General features: G+C 42.4%; 2 protein-coding genes and 1 pseudogene across 2 annotated transcripts in view; all 3 read right to left on the bottom strand.

Annotated features, from left to right (window-relative positions):
• Positions 1 to 322: 322 nt before the first annotated feature.
• Positions 323 to 8,771, bottom strand: LOC130389531 (cadherin-related family member 5-like; annotated as a pseudogene).
• A 2,411-nt stretch (positions 8,772 to 11,182) lies between these two features.
• LOC130389159 (synaptotagmin-2-like) lies at positions 11,183 to 16,050 on the bottom strand. Its single transcript, XM_056598831.1, is given in 10 exon segments — positions 11,183 to 11,316; positions 11,319 to 11,489; positions 11,661 to 11,766; positions 11,878 to 11,997; positions 12,619 to 12,768; positions 13,114 to 13,305; positions 13,741 to 13,833; positions 14,553 to 14,611; positions 14,741 to 14,952; positions 15,778 to 16,050. Coding segments are annotated over 9 exon segments (1,215 nt in total). The 5' UTR covers positions 14,931 to 14,952; positions 15,778 to 16,050.
• A 6,557-nt stretch (positions 16,051 to 22,607) lies between these two features.
• LOC130389294 (calretinin-like) overlaps positions 22,608 to 26,404 on the bottom strand; it is a 10,383-nt gene continuing 6,586 nt past the window's right edge. Inside the window, 5 exon segments of the mRNA XM_056599010.1 lie at positions 22,608 to 22,724; positions 23,659 to 23,730; positions 25,517 to 25,570; positions 25,765 to 25,804; positions 25,918 to 25,973. Of these exon segments, the coding sequence (XP_056454985.1) occupies positions 22,608 to 22,724; positions 23,659 to 23,730; positions 25,517 to 25,570; positions 25,765 to 25,804; positions 25,918 to 25,973 (339 nt within the window).

Here is a 26,404-nt window from a genome sequence, read left to right as displayed (position 1 = left end):
CTGTGCCGTGTAGCTGTACGCTTTCACTTCATTCACCAGAGCTGTAAGACTGGCACAAGACTTGGGTGAAAACATTGGCCCAAGAGTCCTTTATATACAGCCTATTTGTTAGTTTTCTTAGTTCTGGCTGCATAAAAATGTGCATGTATTGCTTTTTTATACCTTCAATTTACTCATGTCCGACTCAAAGACAATAAACAACCTATAAAGAATAATATGCATTCATGAGTTCATGAGAAAACAAATACCTGGAGATCAGTGGCGGTGTGTTTTTATATATAAAGTGCAATAACGACTGGAATGTTTAAACAGCAATCTTTAGCCTTGTGGGTGTGGCCACGATCACGTGTAATGATTCCACTGTTGCCTTGGAAGCATATCTGTTATGATTCCACTGTTGCTATGGAAATGTGCAGTATTGCCGAGTATGACAGTTTCCCCATCAATCAGATGTTATTTCATTTCACTGTCTAATAAAATACCCTCTATTGTAAATGGTCATTGTAAGATCATAGCACCAGCAGTGCTTGGTAACTTCTCCTAATTAAGCACATACTGTGTATAATCTATGGATTTATGGACAGGGAAATAGTGTTGGTTACCGATTGCCACGTAACACATACAATCCATTTTAGTGACGTCATGCGATGAGAGGATTAGTATTTGGCATGGGAGATGGCTAGACAAAGTCCATTTCTGTCATATAATTTATAACTCTTATCTAACTAATCATGCACCACATCTTTCAAACCAACATTGTTTATTACTTGCTGTATCTCCTTGTCCTTTTTATAGTTTGCCTTTAGTGAGGGGAAAATATTAAACAGACAAAGTCAATATGCATTTGTCCGTCATGTATACAAGCATTGACGCTTTAGCCTTCCATAGGCTCCTGGAGCGGTCTGGTCCTTTTGGGTCCCTATTCATTCTATAGTGGCCAGTGTCTTGGAGAATCCCCTAAAGACTTGGAAATGGAAAAGAAAATCTAAAAAAGATTATAAATATATTTGTTACATTTTATCATATGGCAGTGTTTCACAACAGATTTTAAATATTTACATATTTACATAAAATAGACACAATTTAATTGTAATTATAAAGGACATTATGATTACTGATACATAAAAAAAAAATATATGTCATATGTATCATTCTGTGGCACTTGCATAACATTTACAACAAAATCACAGAGACAGCGCTCAACAAAGACAAAAGTGCTTCTGACTGGTGGCAGGGGATAGCCCATTCCAATGTCATGGGATTGTCCCCACTGGATGATTTTAGTGCGTGAATCATCTTAAATTATCTTAAAGTTATTAAATTCTTTCTGAATCAACCTTCTCTCACAGATCTGACGTCACAATTTCATCATTTTCTGAATCTGACCCTGAATCTGAAGCCTTGACTTCCAAGCCGCTGTCCAGGTTCACATCACCAAACATCACTTTCCGTCCGGGCGTTGAGTCCTCTTCGTTTCCGCTTGAGGTCGATGCCTCGTCGTCTTCCTCGGCATCCTGCTCCGTGTTGTCTGGGATGATGTGCACGTCCTCCTTGGCGTCCGGCACGATGTCCTGCTTGAACGGACTTGTAGCCCTCCTCCGTGCGCCTCTCCTTGGTCAGAATGGGCTTCACCTCCTTCTCGCCGTCCACTCCGTCCGTCTCCGACGTGCTCCCCTCTTCTTCAGGCAACATGGCCAGGAGGGTTGCTGCAGACTTCATAACGGTTTCCTCTGTGGCGGCTGTGTTTCTGGCCATGGTGGACGCCGTCTCTGCACTCAGCTTGCGCCTGAGCTCCGCGGGACTGGCCTGCCCCGTACTGTCCGAGTCTTCGTCCTTCTTGAACGCTTCATTGGTGTACTGGACGCCGTCGTTAGGACCCCCTGGACCTCGACCGAGCTGCAGGGGCCAACATCAAATAGTTAAGAGTGAAAAGTAAAAGACTGGAAACTGTTAACAATACAATGTGTTCAGGATCTGAGGTTTTTATACTGGACAGGAATCTGTGGACGCAATAACTCACAGAACTTCGGAAAACACTGGCTTCGGAAAGTTTCCCCCAGGCTGCTTTTCCGTGTTGGACACGATAAACCAAGTATCCAATGATTCCCAGAGATATGAATAGTAAAACGGCCAGGGTGGCTCCGAGAGCCGCCATGTCTGATGCACCGTATCTGCCAGCTCCACCTGCAGCTTAAAGAGCAACAAACGCACCTCCTAATGATCAACAGTTTGGCAACACTTTACAATAAGGTCACATTAATTTACCATTAACTAACATAAGTTAATGCAGTCATTAGCTTTATAGAGCAGATCAATAGAGGTTAGGGTGAGCGGCCATAATATAACGTATAAATTAAGACCTTAGTTCACATGAACACCATTAGTAAACATGAACACCGTTAATTGATTAGTAACAATTAGTTTGCTGTTAATTAACTGTAGTTTGTTTTCTTCTAAGGAAACCTTGTCGATTGGAATTAGAACAATCAGAGTTGGAGAAAGCGATTTCAATTAGCTGGCTGACTGCAAAGAGCAGCTTGGCTTTTTCTCTTCATCACTACTTCTCTACCTGGGTGAGAAGGTGTTGAGCTGGCAGTTGAATCACTGCCTTGAGTTGTCATGCTGCCGTCAGTAGTAATACTGTCAAGAGTAGACCCAGGGGGACTAGAAGTAGGAATGGATGTCGTACTGGAATCGGTTTGAGGTTCAGAGCTAGTGGTTGGAGCCAACGTTGTGGTTGGCTGCCCTGCAGGAGAGCAAAGTGTTTGTACCTCAATACTCTTACTACTTATACTTATTTCTTGTATTCCTGAGACCAGTATATCCTCAAATAAACAGTTTTACCAATAGCAATTGATATATTGGCAGGCATTCTGAAGGCGGGGCGCTAAATCCTAATTGATAGTGATGTGCCGTTATTGACGGCCATGCAATTTGTTGTTTTTCTGTAACAATGCGCTTGAATTATAGACCAAAACGACAGGAGACATTGGACCAACATGGGACGCATGACAGACTGCTTACTAAGCTACAATCTACTTCTATCAGAGGAAAGGTTTTCCATGTCTTTGTTTCAATTTGGTCCACTTGTGCCCTATAGAGGGCACTTCTTAGGCTGTCATCATTTGGTATTGTTGTCTGAAATGTTAGTGTATGAATCTAGTTCCTGTAGGGCTTGTACATCGGGAGGCCACATTCCAATGACCGACTCCATTGAGGTAGTAGAGATGCAAAGGCATGTTGGTAGTATTGGTGTTTTGGTCATTGTTTAGTAATAATTAATTGTGAAATTATTTGTCGTTATGGGGCGACGTTGCGTGTGGAACGGCTATAGCGTTTCTCAATTTATTTACGTTTATTTAGGATTGTACATTACTTAGATAAATTTGTTTTATATAGCGCTTTTCAAAAGTTAAAAGACACTTTCAATGAGTGCACGAGCACACAAGGGGTGAACGGGGAAGGGTGGCTAAGAGAAGGTAGTAAAGACCAAATGTGTCCCTATATAGTGCACATCTAATACCCATAATACACCTTCAAATAAGTGTTCAACTGATGCACACTTATTACGAGCCTATATTCAACGATGCACAGTGGTTATCGTTGTCGTCAGATTTATCCAATAGAAAGGGCACATACTGGTTCTTTATGCAAAATAGCTGTCGAAGGACATTTAACTTGTCTTTTACCACTACACACATGCGATGATAGATTTCGGGCACATTTAAGTGTCAGAATCTTTCCTAATTCTCTGCCTTATTTGTTCCCTTAATATACATAGTGTTCATATAGGTAATGAGGGAACAAGTGAGCCAATTCAAACATATCCCATGTTTTACCAAACATGGCATCCGATATCTTTGGAAAGCGAGTCCACTATCTCCTTCCATGAATTGGCCAACATTTGAGCAACTCTGTGCGTCTTTGCATAGGGCTCATAAACCTCACACAGAACAGTTCACACAAACTCTCCTAAAATGCGTCTCTATTTTAAAGATAACTACAACTCAAGGGTAGAAAGTAAAAATGCCATGCGTGACATCATTTGAAATCCTCCAATCACAGCACATCCACCCAATGTTAAGTTTGTTAACTCTGCCGTACTGTGACCTCATCTTCGGTCCACGCCTGTTTGTGCAGTTCACCAACGTTGCCTATGAATCCGGCTTCAGGGGCCCGAGCACCTGCCCTTTGCCCATAGAGGTCCAGAATCCCCTCTTCTACCTGGTTAATTTTGTTCCATCTGCTCCTTTCTAAGAGTAGCGCAACCTGCCCTGCTTAAGGTCTCCATAGGTCTGGTGAAAGCATTGTGGCATATTTTAGATTATATGTAACTTCATCAAATCAGAATAATTTGGACTCCAAGACCCCTTTCAGCATGCAGCATTAGAATAAGCATTCATCATTCCACTAGGAAACTGGTGGCTGAATCGTAATAAATCCTAAATTGTCCTACCTGAGGTCACTTCTACCTGCACTTCGGCTGTTATTACATCTCCAACTGCAGTGTCACTTGCTTCGACCTAGAAATGTACAAGCCAGTTAGTATAATATATCAAACACGGTACAGTCGGTCCATTCGACTGAGATAAATCATAAATTCATGGTCTGGATTAGCTTACCTGTAGGGTAACGGCACCCAATGGAGAGTCCTTCATCAAGAACAAGTTATGCCCTATTATTGAGAAATTGCTGGTTCCAATGATTGCATACACAATGTCAGGATTCATCCCCTGCATTAGAAGACATAGACTGTAAGTCAGGCCTATGGATCTAGTTGTTAGTCAAATAAATAATGTTCTGAACGCCAAAGATGATTCCAAATCATCATCAAACAAGAACAAATGTTAAGATTGAGCTCTGCCCTATTTTACCCCAAGGAAGTCTTCATCTGTAGCCTGGATTATCAGGGGCGTATTGTCAGTTGATTTAAAAACCATGGAGCCCAGGCCAGAGACAACGCCACTGTATGGAGCCCCCTTAAATACTGGCTCATGCAGACTCTTGGGGACAACCTGGATTGTGACTGTTGTTGTGGCAAATTGGAAGCTATTGACGGTTTGTGCAGCCTGGAAATGGAGAAAACATTAGGGTTGGTTGGTTGTTCAAATGGCTGACGGTACAACATTTAAGTACTTAACTAAATGTCTACAGTGAGCCTGGGCTATAAAATAATCGAAGTTGCTCATTTGCTCTATTTACCCAACTACATAGCCCCATATGTGCACACTATGTACCATGTATGAACACACTACAGGCCTCAGTGAGCAGTTTCAACCTTGTATGTACACACTAGAGGCCTCAGTGTCAGTTTGAACCAGTATGAACACACACTACCGGCCTCAGTGAGCAGTTTGAACCATATGACCACACTACCGGCCTCAGTCAGCAGTTTGAACCATGTGTGAACACACTACAGGCCTCAGTGAGGGCCTAGCCCGGCAACGCCGGACAAATTGCAAACTTCATGTCTTGAACCGCTATTTCCAAGGGGCGACACAAAGGGGCGCAGATAGAACTTGGCATGCAAAAAACAACAACTTCTGTGTGTTGTAACACACACAAATACAGATAGACTTGAATAGAATTGTAGGCGTTGTTTTACCATGACACTGAGGACGATTGGGCCGGGGACATCCGCAGCTTTCGTCATTGTAATGTTTCCACTGTTCGCATTGATTTGAAACAGATTTCCTGTGTTTCCTGAAAAATATGAAAAGGAAAGGATCTGTCCAAACAGCTTCGAATGTTCAATACACAAGTGTAAGAAGGAACTCAATTCAATAACTTTTGTATAATATTGATCACTTTTCTGAAATATATAAAGCCTGATGAGTTTAACACCGTGTTCAAGGCCAGTCTGAACGTGGGGGGGGCCGGCTGCATATATTGATTACAAACAATATATGCAGCAGTTTAAGCTTATTTTGGAAACGAAAACACTGGCTAGATAATTAAGTCTGTAAATTATGAATTCCACACATTGCTGTTATCAGAGTGAAATATGAACGATACAAACGTATTGGATAATTGTATTATAATTGCAATTTTATTAAATCTTTTAATATACTTTTATAATAATTTCATTCCGATGAAGGCGGCAGTGTTGCCATGTTTACAGTTGATACTGATGTCAATTCAGTAACAACTTCGATCAACAAGTCAGATCTCTGCAATGAGGGTTTCTGACCTGCAATTACGAGTTCAGTTCATTTATATCAAATCAAGGCTTGTTTCTCCAGGGTTGTCTTAAGTAGGTTAAATCTTGTTTAACAGGCATTTGAATGTTTCACTTTCTTTTGCTTCGTTTTAGTTTTGACTAATCAAGTTGAGGGGGTGGGAAAGGCATAAGCAAACAGCTAGGAAAACTCCAGCGGTACGCTGGGAAACCATGCCACCAAAGCTGGAAACTTTACTTGTATCAGCAGGTGGGAAGACGAGCTAAACGTCATGGTCGGACATCACTAACTTTCTTAGACAAAGTGGCTGTTGAAGTTTCAAATCACCACCGTATAGAATGGCAGCTGTATAAGTGTATGAAAGAGTGGTGCAGAATCGTATTTCTTCATGATTTGAATGCCACTGATGGGCTTATTAATATCATGAAGCCTATTGTCCAGGCACCTTACCATTTAAAATTGAGTATACCATTGCTGTGTTAATTCCATTATCACCATCCACAGCATAAAGTGGTCCTGGCTCCAAAGTTAAGGCATCCGCCTGCATTAAAAAAAAACGCACAAATCGATCTAAATATTTCTTGTAGGCTAAGCTACAACAAATAAATAACTGCTGATCCAACAAACAACCATTATTGTACATCAATATTTCATATTCTTCCCTAGAGATAATCCGCAGCAGTATTTAACTCTTATTCAAGTGTTTAGAAATTGTCGGAAGCAAGACTTGTTTAAATTCATGGTTAATTTCCAAGGCAAATTAATGTGTATTAAGTAAGCTTCTAGCTACAATGCTATCATGTAATCTCCTTTGAGTTGTGGATACCTGTTGCTCTGTAAGGCTCACACTTCCTGTGTAGCCATAGGTCTGGCAGATTTTACTCTGTCCAACGCTGATGACATCACATGGCTGGAACCAGGGGGGTCTGTTGTCATCATCAGTGATTGTGACCATGATGGTGGTGCTGGCGGTGAAAGACGGTACACCTTCAGGTGTGGGGTCTGCTGTGTCCTTAAAAGAGTAACAAGATACGAGAAAACGATGAGGAAGTTGGTCTCGTTGTTGGACTCATCTCCCTGGAGGGGCTGGGGGCAGTAGCTCTAGGCAGAGGGCCACCTCTGCTCTGTTGGACTGTGCCCCCCACACCCCTGAGGGATATGAACAGGTTATAGTTGCGTTACAGTGCGGAAGTGGACGAGTGTCAAATTTTGTAACGGCATCGCAATGGCTGAGACATGGAGATATTGGGACATGAATGGATAGCTGATTTGCCTTTTTATAGCTTTTTTGTTACATGTTAAAATAAAAGTATATATGTTCCTTTCTAATGGCTGAACTCCTCTATAGGTCATCGGATGCTTTATCCTCTGTTTTATTACTTTGTATGGCCTTGTGTATTCTCTACTTCTTGCTTCAGTCTTAAATGTGCCCTCTGGTTATAATCTATCCATGTTACATTATATGGTTGATGGGCCTGTTTATCCTGCACCAATCCAACCCTTTTTGACACTGTACATTTGATTGTTTGTGAGTTCTTACCTGAGCGTAAAGTGTTAGTTTCACACTTTTAATCGCATCATAGTCCAGAAGGCTTTTCACTACAATTCTTCCGTTGTTAAGAGATTCCAATCCAAATCCTACGTCCTGCGTGAGTGAAAGAAAAAAGGAAGAACTATCATCATGTGTAAATGTAACAAATTATGTTGATTATTAAGATTATTAAATTAGGTTATTATAAAAGAAGCTCCTACTGGTTCTACGATCAGTTTGTAGTAAAGTAATGTCGAGTCCTTGTCAGTGGCGTCGTAAGTCCCAACAACGTGGTTCACACGGGTAAACTTTAAGAACAAGAAGTTCCCGTTAGGAAATTTGATACAGGCAGATGTAGACACATACATCTCCATGAATACATTAGAGAGAAAGAAATAATACTAAAACAAAGAAGCTGAATTCAATATCTTCAAGTGCAACATCTTTCTTATTCATTTAAATAAATCATGTGCTTATACGGAAACTGATTTCGCAACGTTATACGACTGAGGTGCTTCTCTGATATGAATCTTTGAAAGATGGTTGACTCACCTCTTTGACGTTGAGGTCGTACGAGTTCTGTGAAAACGTAGGGCCCGCATCGTTCACATTCTTTACATAGACTATCACACGGATTTCGAGGTTGAACTAAAACAGAGGAAGACGTCAATACCCAACCGACCACTCACACATCCATGACACACGTATAAAACGGGAATTCTTATGCTATTCGTAATCTGCATATTTCTAGAAAGCATAGATATTGTATTTTGCTTTATAATCTATTTTCAAAATGACAAAGGACAAAGTTTTACAATATTTCAAATGAGGAAGTGTTCAAAGAATATCTTTATCTATAGGTATATTTATATGAAGATATATAGTAACCATATCTATATATCTAGAGAGAGAGAGAGGGTGCTGTGAATCTTTGTTTGATTGTAGGTGTGATGTTGTTCATCTTACCGCTGGAATAGCTGTATCCGTGCATTTGATATTCATTATGTAAGTATCACCTGCCTACCAAAAAATGTAAAAACATATTACTCTAATCAGAATTAACTTTTAATAAACAATAAATTGAGGTTGTCTTCTCTACCAAAACAAACATATGACTACAATCAGAATTCATATTTAATAAACATCAATAGACATTTAACACTTTCTACATTGAATATAGCCATTAATAACAAAGTTCTGTTTCAGACTCACAGCAAACCAACTTTTTCAAGCATATAATGTTAAGGTTTAAAAGTGTATTACTTCCCATTCCAATCTGCCCATGCACTTATTTTCACTGTGGCCGTTACTTTTGTTTGAATTTATTTGAAATGACAATATACTAAAGAATAATATGACACATCCATCACTTCATATACATGTGTCAAGTAAAAACTGCAGCGTGTCAGCGTGTCACATTACATTTATTTAGAGAGAAAATTAATCCCTGGGTTGATTTGGCACAGGAGGGGGAGGTCTTTTATCAACACACTTCAAATCAATGCCAACCCGTTTCATGGTTTCAGTTCAAATGTGTCATTGTTTTAATGATTTAAATTTGTACCTCAAAGTCCAATGCCCTGGTCACTATCATTTGGTCTCCCTGCAGGATGAATGGGTTGTCATTTGGAGGATCAATGAATGCGAGAGCGACTCCTAAGTTGAGCTTCCGGATGGTGGTAACAACGATTCCAACCTTGTTGTTTTCTGTTACATTCGCATCCGGAGCAGAGCATACTGTGGAAAACAACGCACCTAGGATTTAGAGTAGACCCTACAAGTAGCTATGTTTTATGGTTGACAATATTTAAATGGACTGTAAGGCTATTGATTCTTGGAATTATTTAATTTTGTTATATTAACAAGGCCAGCTTTATCCATGAAAGTTAAACCACATTGATGCTAAAAAAGGAATACTTACGTTGTTCGGCTTGGCCCCACATCGGAAACACCAGCATAAGAAACAGTATATTCCTCAAAACAAGTTGCAGCCCCATGTTGTTCAACTGTGTGTCAGCTCCAGGGCTGTGCAAGGAGAGAGGGGGCGAGACAGCACTTATGGTGCCCAACGGAGATGGAGCTGCCTGGTAAGCACCTCAGACCTTTGGTCCCAGGGTGGATCTACTACTTTATGGGAAGTCATATACATGCCCTGGACTTTGACCTGCTCATAAACATATATAACACAGTAGGCCTCCACATTATGGTGGTTGTAAAATAATCTTTATTAATACCACCAAATACACAATTCAACAATGTACACACCATGCCAACCAGGCAGCCAACCACCTCACAGTTACAAAAAGATCTCTGAAAAACATCAGAAATGGAAGGAGGGAATTCTAGATCTTACAAATTGAGATTGGCACTTATGTCTCCAGTCAATTATTAAACTCGATGTTTAAGGTGGGTAGTATATGTTGAAAGGGTTACTATGGTACAGATTGAGCTGTCTAAAGTTTATAGGAGTAATAATAATAATAATGGATTGAATTTATATAAAGCTTTTCTAGACACTCAAAGACGCTTTACCGTGAAGGGGGGACCTCACTAACCACCACCAGTGTGTAGCACCCTCTTGGGTGATGCATGGCAGCCAATCTGCGCCAGAACGCTCACCACACAACAGCTTCAGATCGAGAGTGAGGGAATTAATCAGCCAATTATACAGGAGGATGATCAGGGGGACAGATTGAATGAGCCTGGTTGGGCCAGGACGCCGGGGAAACCCCTACTCTTTGCGATAAGTGCCCTGGGATCTTTTATGACCTCAGTGAGTCAGGAACTCGGTTTTACGTCTCCTCCGAAGGACGGCACCTTCCACAGCACAGTGTCCCCGTCACTGCACTGGGGCATCGGGATTGATGAGTGAAGGGGCCAGAGGGTAGAGTGCCACCTATAGGCCGCCACCACTTACAGCACCTGGTATTCCCAGGCGGTCTCCCATCCTCCGAGTAGTAGGCTATATGTCCAAGAGTTCAGGAAGGGCTCTGAAACAAAAGTACTTAGATGCTGTAGTGACAGCTTTGGGCATGGTTGCAGCTACCGCTAGACCGTAGGGAGAACCGATGGTCAGGAAACCAAAATGACTTGGCACATTACAATAGTTAATTATGTTTATTGTTATGCAGACCTAGCACAGGATGCACCTAAATGTGTTGAGTTTAGGCAGAAAAAGTCACTGCTAATGAATGTCATGCCCAGAGCTACCTCTCCAGCCGTGAGCATCAGCCAGAGACATCTCCGAATCTCTGTTCTTTCGAAACAGAAACCTTTACGACTGCCCACCATTGCAAACTCATACTATTTTATGTAAAAAGTTTCTAAGAGTGCATCGTTTTTTTCTTAAATCTATATCTGAGAAGCACTTGTGTTGTGTCCAAGTGGAGTGTGGACCCCAGGCAGCGTTGTTTCTAATCTTGATGGTCTTTGGGAACGGTCTTTGATGCTTTCTCACATCTTCAGCTTCAGCTTAGGTCAGCAGCTGATGCCACATTGCTATTGGCTGGCGTACGGACTGCATCATCAAGGTCCAGTGAAGGTCCTCTGCTCTCCTTTGCTTCGCTACGGTCAGCTGACCCACCAGATGCTTGTGTCTCCTGTTACCCCGCCCGTCTTGTATACGGATAGCGCAATGCTGCACTCTTGTGGCGGGAACTCCAGTAGGGAGAACATGAGGACCTGATTGAACACCGTCACCTGGCCCTGGTGGACAGCAGTAGTCCTCTGCTGGCGTAGCTTGGACTGGTCGCACCGCACACTGATCCGGGCATGCAGGGCTGTCAATCAAAGAGAGACAATACGAGAAGACTATTGGAAGAGCAATGTTTTCTTTACCTATTGTTTTGTGTGGATGTGCTGTGTTCCACTCACAGAAAGACGCACACTGTCAATCATTTTTGATGCCTTGGGTAGCGCTATACAAATTATTCTTATCATTGTTATGTTACCAGAATCTGAGTCCGTCTGCAGCGTTCTGATCTTGAGCACTCCGACCTCTAACCTCTGGGCAGCAGGAAGGAACCTCAAGGAGAGCAGAACCTGTCCCACTGGGTCCTTGGGACACAGAGGCACCAGCAGAGTCACCCCACTGTCTGGCTGGCACCTGACCGAGGACCGTTTTGATGTGAAGAGTATGTAGAAAGCATAAAGATGTGTGTGTGTCACCTTCTGTGGGGTCTGCAGAGGCTCTCGTAGTTCCAAAGGATAGGACATGTCCAGATGTCTCAAGGGAACCCTCACCTCTCCCAAGACCATGTGTCGAGAGAAGCCATCAAAGTCTTTAACCTGTCTCACAGACGAACATGAACATAAGGACACGTGCATGGAATGTTTAGTGATCATATGTCTTCAGCAGCCTTCTCTCCAAATACACACCTTTTCATGTTTAGATCTATATCTTGCACCAATACAATCTATCATACTGAATTTCAGTAATGTATATATTTAGCCTTGGAATTTCTTCTTGAGTCTATAATGGATTGAGCAAATTCATAGACGATCAGTTTGTACTAGTTACAGAGTAACATCCGGTTATTCTACAAATCTTACCAATGTTGTCATTCTTTCAGATGATCAAATAAGACCATTTGATCATTAATACTAGATTCTGATTCATTTAGCACTTTAGTGTCTCCGTTTAGTTTTTCCATTTACTTTGACTTATTGTGCATGAATCGCACATTTGAATTGTTAAACCTGCAATGTGTACACTTTTTGCAATCAATCGGCTGGAGTTGTCGCTCGAGCAAAAGCGGACCAAACCGTTTATAGAGAACAATTCCCTGGAGGAACTGACTCATGGTGTATGGGTGTTTAAGCTGCAGTTGATACTGACTAAGTGCCGGTTTAACTCAAAGCCAGCTGACTCCGGGCCGGGCGGCCGGGCGGGCGGCGCTGGGCTCCTACCTCCATGCGGAGCGTGACGCGAGGGAGGTCGTGCTGCCGCAGCAGGGCACAGCTGAACTGCTCTCCGAACAGAGGGCTGCAGCTGTCCCTCACGACGCGCGTGTGCCACTCCTGCAGCGCAGAGCACAGAGCGGGCTGCTCGCCCTCACCCTGAGAGGAGACCGGGACACACATGTTGGGGGAGGAGCCTCACATAGTCCACTCGCTGGAGGATAGTGATTAGGGAAGTGGGATATTAGGAGAAACTAACTCAAAATCCTTCCTCGTTCATTTGTACAATACTTTGTATTTGAAGTACTATGTAGTTGTAGTGCTTTGCAGTTTTCATTAGGTTGTAGTTATAGTACTTTGTAGTGCTTCTCAGCTTTCAATACGTCAGTTTTCACTGCTTGTAATTGTTAACCTGCATCCTTCCAGTGCTTCATAAAAGTGAACACATGATCAATAAGCATCTGCATCTTTGCTCCCGGGCCATAACAACTTCAAAGCTCTGACCTTCTCATTCATCAGTGAGCTCTTCTGCTCCTGGTTCTCCGGCTCCTCCCACATCAGCCTCAGCCTGACGAAGGGGTGTGGTCTGTGGGCCTGGCTCCGCCTCTGTAGCCCCTCCGCCTGCAGGATGGTGACCACCAGGCGGGACGGCAGCGGCTCGTAGAACAGGGAGAAGCGCAGTGACCCGCTGACCTGCTGGGACCAGAGCACTCTTTAGCTAACAGTGAGCAGTGACCCGCTGACCTGCTGGGACCAGAGCACTCTTTAGCTAACAGTGAGCAGTGACCCGCTGACCTGCTGGGACCAGAGCACTCTTTAGCTAACAGTGAGCAGTGACCCGCTGATCTGCTGGGACCAGAGCACTCTTTAGCTAACAGTGAGCAGTGACCCGCTGACCTGCTGGGACCAGAGCACTCTTTAGCTAACAGTGAGCAGGGGCCCTGCTGTCCTGCTGGGACCAGAGGACTCTTAAGCTAACAGTGTAAGGCACGTTTATTCGCAGTAGCAATTAAAATTATGCAAATATGAAAGACATATTCTACATGCCTAAAATTTTCAATCATGTCACTTTGAGAATAATGTGAAAAATCCAAGGTATTCAGGAAATAATCCCAATATCACAACAATCACCTTGTCCTCGCTGGGCTCTCCCAGCTCCCTGGTGGCGCCCCCTTTCAGGGTGGGGGGAGGATTCAGAGTCCTCCTCCGGCCCGGCCCTCCATTCTCCACACAACACAAGCACAAGCACGTTTGATCATTGATAACACAGCATTGTTGAATACCTGAGTCCGATCCGCCAATGACCTTCAAAGTGTGTGCATTATTTTCAAATAATGAGACTCCACTGCCTTTTGACGGTTTCCAAATCATTGCGATCCAAATTCAGTCTACCTAATTCCTTACATATTTTTTATGTTGGCTTTTCTTGTATGTGTTTAACAAGTTGTGCTAGCATGGGGTACTTCAGACACGATGCCAAGTCCATAGATGCCTCCCTTGACCAAGTTAGTGGCAATAAATAAAAAGCCACTTCAATAAACACAGCTGACGTACACACTCTCGCACTCTCTCACACACAGACACACAAACACCTTACATGCTGTAGGTCTTTGTGTAACTGAGCTCTGGAGGAACCTGAATATAACATACACATGTTCAACATTTTGTTATGTTACAATATAATATGTGACAATAATCTCAAAGCCAAAAATAGAAAAGCTGACTGAGCACATTCAACTGTTTCACTACTTTGCATTCTGGAGTGTCCCTGTCTTGTACAACCTATTATCTTATCAGAAAAGCATATTCAAAACAGGCGCATGATGTATGGGTTTCTACATACTTAATCCCCACCCCCCCAGACTGGCTGCATGTCCTGCTGTATGCAATGTGTTCACCCTAACCCCAACCCTGACCTCAACACAAACCCATACCGTTCTTACCAAAGCGCTCGGCCCCTGCAAGAAGCTGGCAACTGTGTGTGATTCCCAGTAGTCATCACCTGGAATACACAGACAGAATAAACAACAGAATCAGTCTGAACTCTGTTACAATAGAGGCTTACATGTAGTGTCTCATTGAGGTGTGTGTTTAGCTCCCTGCGATAGCCCCTCTATATGTGAATACCTACTTGTATCTTGCGTGGCGTTGTTCTGTGTGCAGCATCTGAAGATCTGCCACAGGAAGATGCCGAGGGCCAGCAGCAGTAGCAGCCCAGAGACGCCCAGGACGCAGTACTTGACCAGGTCTGGGAAGGGCATGTTCTGCAGACCCAGGTGTTTGACCCCCAGCATGTCAGTGTACTCAATGATCACTGCCATGGCGCCCCATACAGTCCAGATCCTAGGTAATGTACAGGCACCAAAACATGACCCACTGCCTTTGAAGTAACTCGGTCAGACCGGCAGCCTGTAGGCTGACATGGTCTATAATGAGATGTCAGTTCAAACCTCCATGTCTTATGCAAAACAACCATATCTCCTGCCGATATGAGCCACAGAGACAGGATGTCATGCCTTCCGGGGATCTCTAGTCCTCAGATGACTTTAAGCGTAGATATTGTGTATATAGACACAGTTCATTAGCCAGAGTATTATAATATAGTTGTGTCATTGCACAAAACAGTTATACATTGACATTGTGTTGATTTGATTGCCATATAGAATTACACACACACACACACACACACACACACACACACACACACACACACACACACACACACACACAATATATTTAAGTAAAACAATGTGGAATGAAAAGATAATGCTACAATACAATATGAGTACTTAAATTAACCATTCATTTATACGGTAATAAACAATATTAAATAGTATAAGCATAGGGTTAAGGTTAACCCTATTCCTATTAATAGTGTACAAATGAATTCCTTCCTTAACAGGAACATTAATACATTGGTTAACAGGAACACAATTAGTAAAAGTTTTCACCATTATTAAATTATTACTAGACAGACACATACTGTATGTTTACTGTTAGATAATGCTTGGTACTGCATTTTCTAATGTTTATTAGTGGTAAATGAATATACCCTTAATGTTAAGTGTTGCCAGTCAAGTTGTGTGTGTGTGTGTGTTGATTTGTACAGACAGTAACTGAATGTATACCTATGTTATCCATACAAGTTGAGCTGGTCCAATCACTTACCCCACGGTAGTACACGCTTAAAACCTCAGACACTCCGTGTAGAAATTACGGCATCGCCATCGTACCGCCAGGAAAGTCCAGCAAAAGAAAACCATTCTCTCCTTTGACTTTTCAAACATCTTCGTCAACACCATTCATCAAGGGATCTTGATATCCATTGTATTTTCTTATTACCTGTTTAAAACCTTAAGGGATGAAAAAATGAAACCTTGTCTTGAAACACTCTCTGGTATCCTTGAATGCACACATACACACGCACACACACAGACCAAAGCACTCAGAAAAGTACCTGACTCCTTTCCAACCTTTCTAGCCAAACCGGTCTGGTTGGATGTGGGAGGATGTTCCCATGGTATGCATCACTCATCATGCCTCAAACAGCTTGTGTGCTGGTTTACTTTGGTCAGATGTAAATGGCCCTTTTACATACACTAAATCATAACTCCTCCTGCCCCCGTGGTCTCACCACTGGAAATCTTTAGTCTATGTTCTTGACAAGAATAAAAGTCCAAATCAACAAGAGCAATTTAAAACCAACTATTCTTTGTATAACTATATGTCGATGCATATATTTTTAGGATGGACTTCTTGGTTGCCTACTTTGAACAGACCACAGTATTCTGTTGTGCCTCTTGTCTTTCAGTTGTTACAACCATTTGTGTCTGTGCAACGTGCTTGTCAAAGTGACGGATGGTTCATTTAACCATTATTTGCAGAGTATAATTGTACTCATCCAAATGTACCCAAATCAGCCCCATGAGCAGGCTGCTGCCTCCAGCAGGATCGCCGTGCCAACATGCTCAGCGGGAGACGGGCAATGGCTGTATTATCACCAAGGGCTTTATTTGCTGTGTGCAGGTCTACAAACTAAATTAAAAAATAGCCAAATGAATGTCACACTTCATGTGTCAGTGGTCAACTTGCCTAAGAAATCCAAAACCTCAGGACATAAATAATAATTTTGAATCGACTTCCTTGTTCCTTAATTCCTTCACAAACACGCCCGAACATTTTTTCACAATGACACCACAATGACACTGAATGACACCTGGGCTTAGACCTTACAGCATAAAGAATATGTTAGAACTTTTTGAGAAAAGGTTGGACATCAACCATCTTAAAAGTGTCTATTCCACTTCAAATTGATAATTTATACAACAATACATGTAATTAAATGGTTCTAGGTCGTTAACTTTCTCTTTATTGAAGAATAACAACTTGCCCAACAATTATTATTCCTTTCAAACTTCTAATAGCAACATCTAGTGTGCATCAGCCATTATGACATTATGACATTTTTGATCTATGCATCGGGCTGCCAGCATTGTATGTAACTAAAGGGAAACATTCACAGTAACAACAGGTGCATGTAGGCTTACATGAAATATCAAATGGATCAATTAGACGCTGGGCCTGCTTCACAGTAGGAAAAACACAGATGTGTATTGTATGTCTATCCGGTATAGACCCAACTATTCTATAAATATGCATGCTGTTGCTACGACCATAAAAGTTGCATTACCCTACTATTGAAAGGGTCCATTGTAGACCCCATATGCAGCACTGTAAGGTAAGCGCTGAGGCATTGAAAACTGATAGACTTTATGAGTAACATTATTCTATAAAATCTAACACTATTAAAAATCTTTTCACGAAAAGGTCTCTCCATAGACCGTATGGTATGATACAAATTAAGACGGTAGACTATAGGAAACAATTGATATGTTTTCAAGTACCTAGGCCTACAAACATTTTCCTATGGAAATATATATCACAAGAAGGGAAAATAAGTATATTGACCAATACATAAAATATGGTGTAATATATTGTTTGCATTTAAACTCAGTTATAATATTTTGTCTAATGTCCTCTCCTATGTATGGAACGTTGAGACAGGCCAAAGCTCCTCACTTGATAAAATTATGTTTAGATGGAAAGCAGGACCAAAATTTGAAATAAGTTGTTTTATAATGGCATATTACTGCATGGACAATACAGCACTAGCCTAAAATAGGAACATTCATAACGAAGACAATGTTGCCCCCTACTGTCGCTTCTACTGAATTGCATTAGGTGTGTGTCATTAAATCCTCCGTGTGTATGTGTAACGTAAGTGCACGTAACCTTCAAGTAACGCTGGTCGAGGAGATTTAGCTGCATCATAATACGAAGTATCGATCTGACTGTGATCTGCACAGTGGAGTCCTTCTGTCCCTGGTCCTGTCAGGATGCTCTATCATAGGATCTCCATAACCCTCAAGGCCTTCAGCGACGAGAGAGAGAGAGAGAGAGAGAGAGAGAGAGAGAGAGAGAGAGAGAGAGAGAGAGAGAGAGAGAGAGAGAGAGAGAGAGAGAGAGAGAGAGAGAGAGAGAGAGAGAGAGAGAGAGAGAGAGAGAGAGAGAGAGAGAGAGAGAGAGAGAGAGAGAGAGAAGAGGAGAGAAGAGAGAGAGAGAGAGAGAGAGACCTTTATTGCCCAAAGGGGACGATTCTAGACAAAATGACAGACTAATACAACAGACAATAAAAAATTTCAAAGTGCATAGTGCGTACTTTAGGATGTCTCTCTACCTGAATTCAACCTGCTAATCATCTGAATACTCAGGCGACTAAGACCAGTCCAGATGTGTTCATCAGGGTCCTCATTCAGGGACAAAGACCAGTCCAGATGTGTTCATCAGGGTCCTCATGCAGGGACAAAGACCAGTCCAGATGTGTTCACCAGAGTCCTCATGCAGGGACAAAGACCGGGACCGGGTCGGGGGGAGACATCCTTCGATCTGCACAAATTAATTTCTTATACTCAATACATCAAAATAATTCTAAGTTCTACACATCATCATGAATAAATCTTATTTTCTTTTATTACCGTTCATCAATCCGTCTGTTTGGCAAACAATGTCCATGTGTTTCCATGACGACCGTATGATGAAATCCAGGGGTCATGTAGTCGTTTGAAAGCCCCTCCCCCAGAAAAATACTCATCATTTGAAATATTAGAACTAGTATTATGAATTATTAATTTGGTAAGATTCCTTTTGTCTGTTTTTTGGAGATTCATAATTTTTTATGAACTCCACTATCAGAGACATTATATTTATTGCAAATCATGTGTGTATTTGGGTACACACATTTTCCTTTGACAGCCCGCCTGTGTGTGTGTGTGTGTGCGTGGGCGTGCACGGCAGTGTATTTGGAATGCAGAGGAATCTAGGTTGGAACATCCATTCAATAACTTATTTAATTCACATGAGCTATATTTAAAATAGTCATGAATAAAACACCAGGGTTTCTTTCATCAATGAATAAATCATGGCTGTTATTTTCTTCTGCTGTGGAGGTCTCTTTTCCTCCCGTTCCCTTTATCTGCGCCGGTTACTGTTCCCATATTTACGTTGCATCTCATCATGCAATGTGCCATGGCACACATGGCACAACATCATGTTGTAATGACGGAGGCAGTCTACCTTCAACTGTCTATCTTTCTATTTAGATGGCTCCTAACAGCAAATGGTGTTGATTTAACAATCAACATTACATTGAGTTTATTATCTCAATAGTCTTCTATATCTATGGAAAGGCAAGAGCCTGTCAGCTGACCCAACTCTGCAGGCTCCTCTGCATGAAGCTGGCCCATATTCATTATGTCCATGGCTGCTTGTTTGTTGTCATCGTTTGAAAATATGGAGGATTTCCAAAACGTTTTTTTCCCAGAGACATTTGTTCTAATGGCAGATGTGAAGGTGTTTGCATTGTTGAACAAACTGGTTTTGAGTGTGTAGTGGTATTGCATAACCAGTGTTGATAGATTCCTTTCCCATCCATTCTCCAAGGTACTACTGATCACCTCATCCTTCTACCTGCTACAGGCAGTTTGACAATACATTACAAGTTATTTGAAATTATTCTCATGAGCTATGGTTGTTCCTTTTGAATGCCTGTTGGTGTTTTTGCCGTGTGGAACCACCGCCAGTCCATCAACGACCAGTTTCAAATTTCAAGATCCAATGCACAATGTTAGTGCAGTCACCTCTAACGCGGCTCATCTTTCAGGGAGATGATGTGTACCAACAGGGGTGGAGAGGGGACCTGCCCTTGCACTTTACTCACTCACTCACACACACATCCCCGCACCCATCCACCCACGCAAGCACACACACACACACACACACACACACACACACACACACCACACACACCACACACACACACACACACACACAACACCACACACACACACACACACACACACACACACACACACAGGAGTTCAGATAGAGTCGAGCAGGGTCTTATTTTTTTGAATTTCTGTGCCCTGTAGTTTCGAAGAATGGGAATCGTATGAAGAATTCACATTTTAAAGTGAAAGGCCCTGCATGTCATATTAATATCATATTAGTATAAGGCCCTAGAACTATGCCTTACCTAGATATTATTAGATTAAAGGTGCTGTAAGTAAGATTTAAGACCTATTATTTGAGTACAATTTGTTAATGGCATAGCCATCCTTCAGCTGTTATTGAGTAAGATGGGTGGTGAGAAGATTTGTTTTGCGTTGACTTTTCTGCCTGTTTGAAATAATTTTGATTTGAGACAGCTTCTTGCTGACCAATCAAGACATCTCTTCCCTGATGTTAAGTCAATCAGAGGTGCGTGAAAGGCTTAATGACAGAGCAATAGAGAGTGAGGGATGTTTATGTTCAATTTAAAATGTCGCTCTCTCTCTTTTTACATCTCTCACATCTTACCTTCAACACCGTTAAACGTGTTTGAAATCATGACTGATGATGTCCGCTGATTTCCTCTGCCCAAACGGCAGAACGGAGTCCTGCTGATTAATGGATGTGGTTCTGCCTCAGCGCTGCGGCGCTCACAGGGCCAGTACCCGTGTTGTGTTTATTCAGCGAGATTTAAAAGCATGCCAACCCCATTAGCACCGGTCGGTGAGTTCGCCAGTAGTTAGAAAAAAAGCTTTCTGTCCTCAGTATCCCAGATGGAATGTCAGATCCCAGAGGCTTGGAAGACTTTATGTTAAGGATGAAAGCATCTCCTGGTGATCGTAGCTGGAAGTGTGTACCTTCACCCCACTTCATTTGGTCAAGGATCTCGTATCGCCAATTCGTTGGGTGTTATTGGGTTTGACTATCGTCCGGTCGAACGATTTAACTATATTTGGTATATTCAAACGTGTAGTTAATCATTAATATTATACTATCTCTCAATAGTAGAATCATGCTTGAGTAGAATTGAGATTAGTTTCAGTTAGATGGTTAAGCTTCGGAGACTTTCAGTTCTACTTTGTAAATATGCTAAGCTCTCCTTTGGATTCCTTCAACTCTAAACTATGAATGACATACTGGAAGGCACGTTCCTTCGCCAATGTATTTGTAATCAAATGAACTGTCCATGTTTCTCCTCATATTAAAGATGAAAGTGGGCAACATTAAGCAATCATGCCAGATGCCAGTTGAGCATTATAATTCAAACAATGGTTGAAGTAGGAAAGTCAGGAAAAAGTCTGATAAACCAATAGTATTAACTGTAAAGGGTAAAGTAAATGTGTTCTAAATGTTCTGAGGGTGTGCAGGAGCCCTTCACAATTGGTATCTATGATACATTGAGTTGGTTACGGTACATCTACTTAACCTTTAGTTTAGGTTGATCTATGATACATAGAGTTGGTTACTTAGCATCTCACCTTTAGTTTAGGTTGGTCTAGGATACATTTAGTGTTAATGGTTACGGCACATCTACTTTACTTAAATTTAGGTTGTCCATGATACATTAAGTGTGAATGGTTGCGCCAATCTACACTACCTTTAGTTTAGGTTGATTTGATACATGGTACAAGTTGGTTACGGTACATCAATTTCACCTTTCGTATAGGTTGACATTTTAGCAATGCTCTTTTTGGCTATTATTACAGCTGTTTACAGGGGTGGAGCATCATGTACACTGAGGTACTCCAGAAAGAAATCCACAATCCACCTTCAGTTATCCAATGATTATGTTTACACAGCAATATCTTATCCACAAGATGTCTTTTATTATTGTTTTCCATTGCTAGTATCAGCCAAAACTCAATGTTAGAAATTAAACCCAAACATGGTTAAAGTACAGAGGAGTATGGAACATGATGGCGTCCGGAGAAATAAGTGTAGAAATCCTATAAGGTCTATGGCTATAAATTGGATCAAAGGAAGTATGATAAAACAACAGTATCCTGTTATGTCGCATGGTACTCACTCATATTTTTTTTTGCAACGTTAAGTTAGAAGCAGGAAGCAGGAATAGGGTAAAACATGGTATGTAAGGAGTATAATCGGGGTACACAGTAGGGATCTTGAGACTTTAATGGTCTTTGTCTGGGTTTGGTAAGGTAAGGCATCGATGTGGGTTTGGGATGCAAAATGTTACACTGATAGTGATTACAGTAAATATTTGGGTTGACAAGCCATTATGAATTGGTAGTTGTGGGCGCTACCCATATTGTAGATCTGAATGAATAGATATATTTGCACGACCATTGAGTGCAGTGGGCAGCGCTGAGGCCTGAACCTGGGGGTTATAAAGCGACAGGGTCAGGTGTGGTTCAGCTATCACAGGGGAGTTAGCCTTACACGTATGACAGTTTCAAGAGGAACAGCTGCTTGGTGCTGTCAGTGCACTTTTTAAATCTTTCCAAAGTAGTTAACATGAAGGGGGCGTGTCCGGCGCATGCGCCTGGTGTCCAATGCCAGGCTGCTGGAGGCGGGCGTGGTCTCAGGGGGGCTGGGGATGGGGGCGAGGGTCGGGCAGGCAGATGAATGATGATTGGTTGAGAGGCAGGGGGTTACACCATTGGCTCCCTGCAGAGGACGATCTCCAGCTCGCTGCGGTAGAGCTTGCCCCCGTCGGACAGAGCCATGATGCTCTGCTTGTAGCCCTGCAGGTGCTCCGCGTTCACCTCCTGCACACAAACATCCCATAGGTTTACCATGGACACCTGCAGCTCTACGCCAACCGCTGACATCCTAGCATCATGCTCTTCTTGTAGCCCTGCCTGTGGTCCCACCTCCGGAACAGAGCATGTCCCCATCGTGGACCGGGACACCAGGTACCACGACATTAACCACTGACCTCCTGAACAGAGCATGTCCCCATCGTGGACCGGGACACCAGGTACCACGACATTAACCACTGACCTCCTGAACAGAGCATGTGCCCATCTTGGACCGGGACACCAGGTACCACGACATTAACCACTGACCTCCTGAACAGAGCATGTCCTCATCGTGGACCGGGACACCAGGTACCACGACATTAACCACTGACCTCCTGAACAGAGCATGTCCCCATCGTGGACCGGGACACCAGGTACCACGACATTAACCACTGACCTCCTGAACAGAGCATGTCCCCATCGTGGACCGGGACACCAGGTACCACGACATTAACCACTGACCTCCTGAACAGAGCATGTCCTCATCGTGGACCGGGACAACAGGTACCACGACATTAACCACTGACCTCCTGAACGGAGATGTCTTTTGCCTAACACAGTTTCAGCATTTATTTTGGAGCAATGTCTTGTGCTTTACAAGTCTTGTGCTTTACATCTTTAGCCCTTAGTATATAGCGGCCTGATGCCCAATCATAGGCAAATTTACAAGAACCATCGGACATGAGTCAGGCTGAAGAACACAGATATGATATGCCAGGCATTTTCTAACCATACGCTTTGAACCACATGGTTTGAATGCCAAGTTCCATGCGTCTATAAGCAATATCACATTAGGTGTTCTGGGAAGCAATCAATTAATTTGTGTTTCTTCCATTTTGGGGAGGGGGGGGGTTGCAGATTCGAATAGAGATAACACCATTATCTGGGTCTCAGAACATACCTTGTTGTTCTTCTGGTACAGGTCCCGTAGCAGAGCCTCCAACTCCTGCTCGTCAATGTATCCATTACCATCCTGAGAGAAGGAGGCCGTACAAGCAGAACACATTATGGATGGGTGCGTCACAGGGCTTATGCTCATACTTATCATCATAAAGAGTATGGTGACACTTCACAATATGGGCACATTAATTAAACATTCATTAACATTATCTAATGCAGATGTATGCAGTGACCAACAATCAACTAACAGTTGATTAACAGTTAACTAATGGTCTAGTTATCATTTACTAATGCTGTTCATGTTAACTAAGGTAAAGACTATTTCACAGGGTTTGGGTTAACCGTAACCCACTAACCTTTACCCTAACCTTAACCCTGAACCCCATGCTAATGCTAGTTATAATAATGCTGATTACAGCATATACTAATGTGAATAAATAGTTAATCAATGTGCCCTTAGTAAATATGTTACGAAAAGAGGACTTCCATTTTTAGTTGAATGCATCAAACTACTGTTCATCTCAATGTGCTCATGAGCACCACAGGAAGATCCTCTAGTGACTCCTTAAGAAGGTTCCTGTTAGTGCAGCCAAGCCTTAGTCACCTACAAACCCGGACGGGTTTGTGATTGGTTTTTGCCTTCAAAGGATTTGGATTCAGAAGACATGTTAACTCTAGTCTCCTGATATCTTCCTCCTATTCTGTCTGCACAATTAGCAACCCAGGGTGTATACTGTCCTCGATTACAGGAACAGATCCACAATTCTTGCAATCATATTCAAAAGACACCACACACACTCAAAGTAAGTCAATAAAAGTTGGAGCAACTACCAAATATCAGAGGGTAGCGATATCTTCATTGCGTGCCATCATGCATTTTGTTTAAAGCTCTGCATATTCCCAAGCGCTTGCAGGGAGAGCCATGTTAGTGTTCAGTTGACCTGCTCATGTTTGCCGACAGGCCGCTCTCCGCCCTCTCTACCCTCGATTATTTTAGCACCAGTGAAGCAGTCAGCAGCTGCCCATGTTCCAGCTTTTAGACTAGGGACTCATGAAACTAATTATACACATAAACGCTGAAGCATCGCTGACTGTGTCTACATGGGTGAACTGCGGAGGCTCATCTATAATCCAACAGAGGGCCCTGTTCTCAGCTTATAGCCGATGCACTGTTACTATGAACACAACCCCATATTGTTGTAGCAGATTAGTTCCACTTTGACCGCGCAGCCATGGCACACATCATAAGATCTGCATATTAAACACGGCAGAGCCACTGACAAACTGAAGCCATTTGGCAGAATGGAGCCGATTGTGAGCACTCAGCGATGATTGTTTTAGCAACTGGATACTTCATTCATGAAAAAATAATATTATAATAATGAACATACTTTAACACTTTAAACACTCATTTTGTGAACTGACAAGCCTGACTCAGTCTGGCTGAGTCGGGGGTAAAACTCCTGATACTGGCCAGGGCCATGCACGAGCTGTCTTCTTCCGTTTCACTAGCCGCTTCTCTTACACAACATAACATTTTCCCCAACCCCATTCAGATTACACCACGCCACCAGTGTAGTGATTGGACAACAAGCCAGCAAGTATGGCTTGCTGATTGTCTAGTTGATTAGCTTTGATTAGCTGGATTCACACGCCAAATTCTTCTTATACAAACGTGCTGGTTCAGTGACCAGACACAGCACAGGGTTATTTGGAGGTTGGGGATGATATAAGTTAAAATATACTTCAAATTTGACTCTTTGGTGATTTTGTTTTTGCTACAACCATGAGCTAGGTTAAAAAACGATTTCACAATCGGTTCAACATGGAGGTAACAGAAGACAGATGAGGTGCCTTACCTTGTCATAGTAAGTAAAGATGGCATTGAACTGCTCAGTGGTCAGTTTGACACCCTAGAAAACCAAAGGATGCCAGTTTTGTCAGGATTTGAAAAGAATAAGACATCTTTATAAATATCATACAGCTTCTATCTTTGTTTTGTTTCCTCCTTTAAAATGGTTTGTTTTTAAAGGAATTAAAACAAGTTTGTTTCCTCCTTTAAATGTGTTTTGCTGCACTAAACCATATCCCACGGATGGTGTCCTACCTGGAACTTGAGGAGGAAGTTCTCCTGGACAGGGAGCAGCCTATAACAGACACAAAAGGAGTCTGTTAGGTACTGAATGCAAAGATTTTTGTTTTAGACAATGTTTACTGGGGCGGTTTCATGAATCATGCCTGGTGAGACTGTTTTTAATACCTCGCCATCTCTGACAGTCCCAGCTTCCCATCCCCATTGAGGTCAAACATCTTGAGCTGTGATGGAGAAGGGACACAAAACATGTTGAGGAAAGGAAACATTCTCTGAAATCATTGCGACTCTGGGCGATATCCTGACTAGCCGTGTGCTTTAAAAGCTTTCGAAAGTGAGCTGTTTCTTTGTGTCGTAGGAAGACAAAATGTCCCATCAGCGCAGGGGTGGACAATCATTACGGTAGCGAGAATAACAAAGGACCGTTTTTTTCCCTCTGTAAAGCTGTGGCAAATCAGGAGATGCCTGGCAAGGCTTGGTTCAGCTAAACCAGGTCAGGCTTTGAGGCTTACAAGGGTAAACAGATGTTGGCACATCTGGGCATTGAACACATCACCTGAGGCTCAGAGTGACATCACTCAGGCATACACCTCTGCAACCATCAACGCTTTTGTTATCCACCTTGCATCGTCTTATGAACAAAATTTCCGACAGA

Source organism: Gadus chalcogrammus, chromosome 9 (assembly GCF_026213295.1).
Source record: "Gadus chalcogrammus isolate NIFS_2021 chromosome 9, NIFS_Gcha_1.0, whole genome shotgun sequence".
Classification (NCBI taxonomy): domain Eukaryota; kingdom Metazoa; phylum Chordata; class Actinopteri; order Gadiformes; family Gadidae; genus Gadus; species Gadus chalcogrammus.
The sequence above is the reverse complement of the archived record's forward strand: the minus strand, read 5'-3'. Positions and strand labels throughout refer to the sequence as shown.